This window comes from Parus major, chromosome 1, assembly GCF_001522545.3.
Source record: "Parus major isolate Abel chromosome 1, Parus_major1.1, whole genome shotgun sequence".
Taxonomy (NCBI): domain Eukaryota; kingdom Metazoa; phylum Chordata; class Aves; order Passeriformes; family Paridae; genus Parus; species Parus major.
Genome location: NC_031768.1, coordinates 92,609,964 through 92,619,064, shown reverse-complemented (window position 1 = coordinate 92,619,064; position 9,101 = coordinate 92,609,964). Strand labels below are relative to the sequence as shown.

Below are 9,101 nucleotides of genomic sequence, written 5' to 3'. Positions count from 1 at the left end.
GTCGGGTTCTGCATTGCCGTATAGCTTTGGCAGTGTTGTCTCCTGCCAGCCTTCTACCCTGGGGAGTCTCAATTCCAAACAGTGCAGAGCTCTTGGATCCATCCCATGGTGAGTGAGCGAGGGCAGTTGTACTGCTGGTGAACAGACATGAACATTTCAGATGGGGAAAAACACCCTCAGCAGAGACCTGGGCTTGTCTCTTAGGAAATTGCAGCTTTTTACGTCAACGTAGAAAATGACCATCAGCGTCATTCCATTCCACTGACCATCAGTGTTTTGGAGAAAAAGGAACCTTAGTGGATTCACAGCCACAGGATCCACATAGGCTTTTTTTAGCCATGGGGACCTTGTGAAACAAGTCACCATCTTAGGCATATTCATCCTTAAGATTAATTAACAGGAAAGGGTTTGATAGCTCTTGCATACTGCTAGCTTTGGCAGGCTGCCTTCTGCCATATGTTTCCAGCTCTCCCAGAGAAATTTCAGCCCTCGGTGTTTTCCCTCCATCAATGGCTGTGCTTCAGTGCCTCAGTGCCTCAGCGTAGTGTGCCCACTGACGATGGCACCTTTACATGTGCTTCAAGCGTTTTCTGAGCAGGGTGAGGGAAAGAAGATGAATACAGAAAGAAAAGGCCGGGGCCCCGTCCCTGGAGGCTGGGCCGTGTTCGGAGGGCAGCGCTGGCTCGGGCGGTGGTGCACACGCAGGGTGTGGGGCAGGGAGGGGCTGCAGGGTCGCCTTTAGGGGCCCGCGGCCGCCACCTGTTGCGCTGCCCCTTTAAGGCAGGTGCCCCCGCGTGACGGCGGCGCCGCCCCCCGCGCGCCCATTGGCGCGTGCCGCCGTCAGGTGGACGGTCCGGGCGGGGGCGCCGCCCCCCGCACACCTCGGGGCGCGCGCGGCCAATGGCGGGCGGGCGCCGCGGGGGGGGGGGGGCCGCGGGGCGGGGGCGGTGGCGCGCGCGGGGCACCTGAGGCGGCGCCGCCGGCGGGAGCCGCTGCCGGCCCCGCGGGAGGGACGGGGCGGGCGGCGGCGATGGAGGAGCCGCTCTGCTGCTGCGAGTACGTGGACCGGCGCGGCCGGCGCAACCACCTGGCGGCGTGCTGCTGCGACTGCGAGGAGCTGGACGACGGCTGCGACAGGTACCGGCTCCGCGACCGCCCGATTGCGGGACACCCTCCCGGCGGCGGCGAGCCCGCGGGGCTGCCGCCCTGAGGGCGGGGGAGCCGCGCCTCGCTTCCCGGGAAACTTGTCGGGAGAGAGGGAAAAGGGAGGCGGCGGGAGCGGGATGGGGCAGGGGCAGGGAGCGCGGTTGCCCCGGTGCCAGCCGGCGCTGTGCTCGCAGGTGGCTGACGTGCAAATCCCTGCCCCCGGGAGCGCTGGAGAGGATCGCCGACACCATCGCGGACCGGCTGCGGGTCCCCTGGTTCTCGGGGGCCGTGAAGATCAATGTCAGCCTCGTGCCGCCGCTCGTCCTGCTGCCCGTCCTGCTCCACGTTGCCGCCCTGCACTTCCTGCTGGGGCTCATCATCCTGACGTCCCTGCCCGTCGTGGTGCTGTGGTATTACTACCTCACCCACCGGAGGAAGGAACGGACTCTCTTCTTCTTGAGCCTGGGGCTCTTCTCCTTGGGATACATGTACTATGTGTTTCTCCGGGAGGTGGTTCCCCGGGGCCACGTGGAGTATTCCCAAGTGGTCGCTCTCACGTGCGGGTTAATTCTTATGCTTGCAGCACTGTCTCGAGCCAAGAAGGACCCTGGCTACCTTCCCATCCCAGCAGGCAACGAGAAGCCATCGCACCAGGGTTTGCCCAACAAGAGTGTTAGAGGGAGCTCCAGCGGGCTCCATGGCATCTCAGGTGCTGCCAGCAGTCGCGTTGTGAATGGGGAGGCTAAAGGTTATTGCAGGATGTCAGCTGAGCAGCCAGAAGGCGTGAAAAAGGACTGGTGCACTAAATGCCAGCTGGTCAGGCCAGCCCGAGCAGGGCACTGCCGGCTTTGTGGCAGGTGTGTGAGGAGGCTGGACCATCACTGTGTCTGGTAGGTTTTGCACTGCTGAGGCTACCTGTATTCTCTCTCTGACTTCGGTCCTTTTTAAAGTAAACTTATTTTTTTACAGTCCCTGGCAAACAGAGTTACTTTTGCTATGTGCAAGACCTTATGAAACTCTTTAAATACAAAAAGCTTTGTATTTACCCTTTAAAAGAACAGTTAGAATAACTGTTTATTCTAAGTGGGTTGACCTGATAGCTGAAAGCTTCTACAGCACACTTCAGAATTGCCTTTATTTCTTTACTATTTTTCATCAGTTTGGGGTTGTTTTTGGTGTGGGTTTTCTTGGATTTGTTTTTTTATCTTTGGATTTGGTCTGCGGAGCATTAACAATTCTGCAGTTAAGTTGCATTACTGCTCTCCTGGGGTAAGGGAACCCAAAGCTGCCTTTTGGGTGTGCATGTAGTGCTGGAACCAAGGGGCAGTAGGGTATAATGTATCTCAGCAAAGGATACTACCCTTGCTAAAAATTTGAAGCAAATAGCCTGCTGCTGTTACCCTACAGGTCTACTGTCTTGTGTTGCAACTTCTCTATATAACGTTATAAAGCTTCTTTCAACATTTTTCATAGTTCTTAGTCTGTATTGACTGGAAGCACCTTGGAAATCAGGTTGGCTGACCGCTGGGGGAGGGAGAAGAAATAGAAGATGGCTTCTTTTCTTTTTTTAAGCAAAGTAATCTCTTCTTTCCTTTTGGAGGATTAACAGCTGTGTAGGGGAGCAGAACCATCAAGCTTTTATCCTTGCACTCTCCTTCTTCATGCTCACCGCTGTGTATGGGATTACCTTGACCCTGCATACCATCTGTAGAGGCCGAACTCCGTTTGTGGCATTGCTCTACTGCCCTGGGGCCTATTCTGACTACAGGTGAGACATCTGTCTGGGAGAGAGCTGGGGTGGGAGCAGACCTGCTCAGGCAGCTTAGCTCCTGTTCTTTGTTCTGGCTGTCAGACCCGAACACAAAGCGCTCCCTAAAAGACTCTGGAGAGCAAAGATGTGTCTCTGCTTTTGCCGAGGTGGGCAGCCTGAGACTTGGAGGGCACTCGCAATCTATTTGGAAAAGGTTGAAGGAGCTAGTATTTGAAGTATTTATTGTGTTATGTGTAGATGTACTTTTAAATATGTATGCCCCCAATGCAGGTGATGGTCTGACAGCCTGGAATCCACATGCTCTCTCTCCCTCTCATTCCTCCCTGTTTATCTAGTGATTGTCCTTCAAGTTATCTGCCTAGAATGTGTGCTGTCTGGCAGGGAAGGTGGTGGGAGCTGATGGACTCATGTTCAGAGACAAGCAGTACCACAGATGGGCAGAGTACTGCCAGTACACAAGTGACCCTTCCTCTAGTCCATCTCATGATCTGTAGAGTGAGAGCATCCTAGGGTCCTTAATTAAGGCCCAAGTACCATTACAACTGGAAGAGTAAAGAGCTAGGTTGTGTGACAGCAATGTGCAAGAGTAGCTCTGGTAGCAGTAAAAGCTCTCATTAAGTAAGCCCTGAAGCTTTAATTTTGAGAAAGCCTTTAAGGATTATCTGATGAAAGCAGCAAAGTGAGATCACTGTGGCAGATGTAGACAGGGATTTGAAAGGATAGTGATTACCAGGGAAAGTCACTTTAAAGCAGCTGCTCCAGTACTAAATGGCTTCCTTCCCATCTTTTTCCCTGCTGCTAGCTCTGCTCTGTCGTTCACCTGTGTATGGTACTGTGCCATTGTAACAGCTGGCATGGGATACATCCTCCTCATCCAGCTGTTGAACATCAGCTACAACGTGACTGAAAGGGAAGCTCGGCTGGCTCTGCGGGACAACACCGGGCGCAGGCTGCTGGGCGGGTTAGTGATAGACACTGGCCAGTATAACAGGGGACTCCTGTGCAACTGGAGCCACTTCCTGAGCCTGGGGTCTTCTCCTCCACAGCGCTCTGCTGAGGACATCGTGTGACGCCCCTCTTTCTGCAGGTGGTGTTGTGTCATGGCTCGAAAACTTTGTTTAGCAGGGGAGCAGCCCCTCCCACCAGGACTCCTTCCTCAGACAATCTTTCCTCGTGGTCAATGTGTGGGCTATCCCCTCACTGACAACACCAGATGTTTTCCCCGGTGGAATGGTTCTTCACGTGCTGTCAGCCAGCAATAGGATGCAGAAAGCAGTAAGCCATATGTGCAGATGGGGAGAGGAGGAGCCTGCTGCCTTTTTCCATCGTGGGAAACAGCAAGAGGAGCACAAGGTTTTGAGAATTTCAGTTTCCCTTAGATGTGAATACTGGCATCAGAAGGAACCTGCTGCTGGGCTTCAGAGAGTGCACTGATTCCTGCAAAGGTTAAAGAATCCCTGGGTTTGTACCTATGTGTGGCATTTTGGAGATGTCAGAAGAGTGAACTTTGGATGCAGGTAACAGATGGACCTCTGCAGAAACCAGGCTCTTTGGCTAAAAGAGACTGTCTAGGCAGTCACTGGGCAGCGCTCTCCTCTTTGGTGCATTTATTTATTTTTACTATCTCTGATTCCATCCAGCTGTGTACATGCTTCTATTAAGTGCCTTTGTGAGCTACATTCCTGTAGGACTTTGTAAGATCCCTTCCCCTCTTGATCCCTAAAATCGTTATTCCATCCCTGTCTGTCTAAATGAGTGGAAAGAAATCCCATTGTTCTTTCGGCAGAAAAGAACAATTCATTTGTATTGTCTGTGTTGGTTTGAAGGCTTTGCTCATCTCCCTCAAGTTATTTCTGCTCTGATTATGGGTTGTGACATGTGACAGCAGGTAAATACACCAAGTAAGGAGTTTTGAAGCAACATGTAACAGTGAACTCTGAGGGCAAAACAAGAGTGCTGTCTGTCTGATATTACTGTAGCTTTATGGAAGGAGCATTCATCCTCTGTTTGTGGGAGAAGGGAGAGTAGGCAATTCTGCCAGCAGCATGTTTGGTAGGTAGCATCTTGGTTGTGTTACTGTTAAAACAGTGATCTTGTCTCCTCTCAGCCTGGTTACTGTGGAGCTGCCTGTCTGTAGATCTGTTTTCTCAAGTCAAGAAGCCAAGGAACAGATCAACCCTAAGTTACATAAGGAGAGGTAGAAGATGTATTGGAGGTGTTTGTTTTTGGGATAGATGACTTGTACTGGCAGGTGAATGAACCTGTTAAAATGTGCTCTTCAAGAGTGCCATTTTTTCCATTTCTATTTATAGCCTGCAACTGTATAATGGCCTGGACTTGAGTTTCAGCCAAAATAACAAGGTTTTGGTCACAGTGGTTTCTGGATTTTGTGGGTGGGATTCTTTGTTGCTTTTTGTTTTAAACCCTTTATGTTTGCTGTTGGCCCTGCAGTAATAGGAAAGGTGTGTCTAGAAGAGCTGGGGACCATGACACAAGAATTACAGGTTGGGTCTAAGGTGTAAAAACAAAGATAAGAGCTTTGTCCTAGCTATGGTGTTTTCAGATGCATGCAGGGTGCATGGGTCATGCTTGCACCTGTGTGCGGGCATAGCAGACAGCTCTGGGGTATTGGGGAAGTGATGCACATTCACTGTGCTGCTGTGCAGTAGCTTTGAAGAATGGATGGATGGTGCATGATGCCAAAAGAAAGCAGGGTCGGGACTGTCTCTTGGGATCCTTGCTATATTTTTGTGAGTGCTCCTCATGACATGTCCCAGTTTAAGGTAGAGACTGTGTCCCTCTTTGCACTGTTTGGTTTCCTCAAGTGGCACTTTTTATAACCAGCAGATAATTGAGGAACAGCTACATATGGAATGTGGCTGTACAGTTACTGAATTTCCCTTATTTCCTATTGCCCTTTTAATCCCATGAGCAGTTCTTTATAAGAAGGTAAAGGGGCAGCTCTTTTGCTTCCTACCTCTAACCAAGCACAGTAGGAGTTTCTGACCACTTTCTTGACCCTAAGATGACTAAAATGTACCCAGCTGGACTGTGCAAGGTGTTCCTTTATGACCTTCTGTTTGGAGCTTGAAGCCTGATTCTAGGAGTTCAAATTGAGACCACGTTGCTTCCACTGGAGTTGTCTGTAAACGTTTCCATGGCACATATGTATTTTGTGATGCCTGCTTGAGATGATGTTGAGCTTGGCAGCCCTGGAGATAAGGATGCTGTGGTCTGGCAGGATCTTAGATCTTATCCTGCTGGCACTGAGGAAGATTAAGGCAGAAGTACCTCCTGGGCTAAATGAACCCCTGCAGTGGAGACAGCCAATTTCTCTGTCCCTGTGTGCTGCATGCACAGGAATCAATCAATCAACCCCCACGTGCTGAACAAGCTCTGGGAGCTTTTGCAGGTTTGAGATAAGTGATTTCTCAGAGTCCCGCTGCTCCTAGCTGGGAGAAAGCAGAGCAGATCACAGAACACTTTCCTGGCAGTGCTGACCCTGTGGTGTTTGCTTGCTCCCACAGGCAGAGATTGGTTGCACCTTTGCAGCCTGTCATGGTAGCTGTGTCCCTTGTCTCTCAGTGAGCTCTTAGTGACTGGGAGGTTTAACCTGAACTGCTTGCACCTCTGGGCTTTTCTCCCAGGCAGTGTGGGATTTGGAGTGCAGATTGGGAACAGAGGACATGAGACTAACATAACCGTTCCATACCTTGGTCAAACATGCTCCAGTAGAGTAGGGGCAGTGCTAAAGTAAATCCCATTTTTTGCACTGGCTCCAGGGGGAACTGAAGTCATTCAGGGCACTAAAGGGTTGCAAGGATGGGGTTTTTCTCTAGCAGGAAAATGCAGTGTTGGTTCCTCAGTGAACAGGAAATTCAGGTGGCTGTAATCTGCATAGTAATGGTGACTGTTCCTTTAACAGCATGGCATTGATTTACCTCTTCTTCCTGATAGGATTTGCTTTGTGAATGTGCTGGGAGATGAGAAGCATAAAGTAATAGGATATTTAAAAGGCATCTAAATGGGCGGAAGAGTTTAAATCCTTTCAGATGCATACTTGGGATCTCTCCTTTTACCATCCTTGAGAAATAGCAGGAAACCCTTGGAGAGTAATGCTCCCTGTGCAGTTATTGCAAGGGCAAACTGTTGTGATTTGGTGTGCTCAGGAAGAGTTTATTTTCTGAGTGATTTCCTGCTGAGCTTGTTACTTACCGTGCTGGTAGAAAAATGTTAAAATCTCAGCATACAGAGTCAGTCCTTGGGCTCCCTGTGTTAGTAGCTGTCTAGATCCACACTGCCTGGGGGTTGGAGCAGTGGGAGCAGCCTGCAAGTGACAGGGGACTTGTGGGTTGTGTGTGGACTCCAGGCAAGGACTAGTGTCTCACCTGTAAAGCTGCCTGCCTGGCAGTGCAGGAACCAGTACCCTGCTGGCTCTTCAAAGTTTCCCTGTGTGTGAAGAGAGGACTTAAAGTTGATCAAGGGCAGGGTAGGATTTTGGTAATAGCCAGCCTTGATATTTTTCCACCCAGACTTTGGAAGTCAGTTCATCTTGCTTTATCCATGACCTTTTAGGAGACATTTTGTTGTTTCACAAATAGTGTGGACTTCTGCAGACCAGGCAGCTCTTAGGGGGCCAGGGTTCTGGTATTGTAGTGTTACACCAATTGTGTCCAAATGCCATCATCCCACTGTTTGGTGTCTGTAGTAGGAACAGTGCACCATTAGTTACACCCTGTAAGTGGTGGCTTGGCACTCTTTAACTGTGTCTTCCTGCATTGTGCTGTTTTGTAGGCGAGTCACAGGTCCCCACATTGACTGTTTCTCCATTTAACTCGTCCTCAAATGACAAAAGTCACTGGTGAGCCTGAGCTGGTGCTGCTTGTGACTCCTAATCACATTTCAGCCTTCATGCTATGATGGTGCTTTTTTTCCCTTCCAAGTAGGTTGCTTTCAAGTGTCTTAATGAAACCATTTGCTGTAAAATTTCTTCTGAAGATAAAATGGATACTGCCTCACTGCCTAATGTCTTAATAATGTGCTTGGTTTTTTCCTCCTATATGAATGTATATTGCCTCATTAGGGCAGGAAGCGTGTGTGATTATGGATGTGTTTTCCTGTATTCCTTTCAGTGAAAAAATCTACAGTTACCTAGGATTTTTTTTTTTTGCCACTACTGGGATGTTTGTGCAGTAAAAAAAAATCTGTCTACAGACAGGTGAGGTTCTTTCTGAAATGTGGGAATGCAGCCTCCCAAGATCTTGTCTTTATGGAGTTTCTCTAATGATAATGTGAAGAGTGATGGGCTCTGGAAGAAAGTGGAAACTTTGGTTTTTGGTTTTTTTTTTTAAACCTGAGCTTTAGGAAGAAACTTTGTGAAACACTTGTGAGCTTTTTTGAAGAGACTGATGTGTGTATGTTTGTATCCATTTTTCATCGTATTCAGTGTTTCTAAATGGGTATCAAATGAATCAAAATAAATTAATGGAAATGATCTGTGGAGTGGCCTGTTGATTTATGCCAACACACACAGGCAAGCTGAATGACCAAAAGCTGCCAGTATCTCATGGCTATTCAGCTGTGAGCTGGACTTGGGAATAAAGGAGCAACAGGCTAAGCAAAAGTAGGGAAACAAATCTTCTTCCAGTTCTGCAAAAGTTGACCTTTGAGTTTGTTGGTACTGAGATGAAAGAGATATCTCCTGGCAGTTCTCAGCATCCTGGAAACTAGGGATATTCCCTCATGGTAGGAATTTGAATAGGGATCTTTCATCCTATGAGCAGTACTGAGCAGGCTCCTGGCATTTTTATCCTGTGTCTTGGTTTCCCACTGACATCTGCCCACATAGTACACCCAGAACCCCAAAAAGGAACAATCTTTTGCTTTAAACCCTTTTCTAAGCCATATTTGGAAATTATATGGACATTCTCCTTGTAGATAGTGGGAAGAGGTGTAGCCTTTAATTCTGTTGGTATCTTGGGACAGCTGCTGAAAGGCAAGATAACTTTTAGTAAGTAGAATCACAGGTGCCTTTGATTGTTCCAGAGCTCTGCTTTGGTTTGCCTGAGTAGTACTTCTGTCTGCTGTTCAGCTGTTTCTGTTTGAAGATAACTTTGCACTGCTGACAACAAGGACCTTCCAGGAGGGTTTTAGTTGGATGAGACCAGTGTTTGCAGAAGGGTGT

The 9,101-nt window shown here is 49.0% G+C and overlaps 1 protein-coding gene across 1 annotated transcript; it reads left to right on the top strand.

Annotated features, from left to right (window-relative positions):
- Nucleotides 1-991: 991 nt before the first annotated feature.
- ZDHHC23 (zinc finger DHHC-type palmitoyltransferase 23) lies at nt 992-8,417 on the top strand. The gene is made up of 4 exons (XM_015648232.2): nt 992-1,137; nt 1,341-2,036; nt 2,747-2,914; nt 3,720-8,417. Exons 1-4 carry the CDS (start codon nt 1,031-1,033, stop codon nt 3,985-3,987), a joined length of 1,239 nt encoding a protein of 412 aa, XP_015503718.1. The 5' UTR covers nt 992-1,030; the 3' UTR covers nt 3,988-8,417.
- The last annotated feature ends 684 nt before the right edge of the window (nt 8,418-9,101 follow it).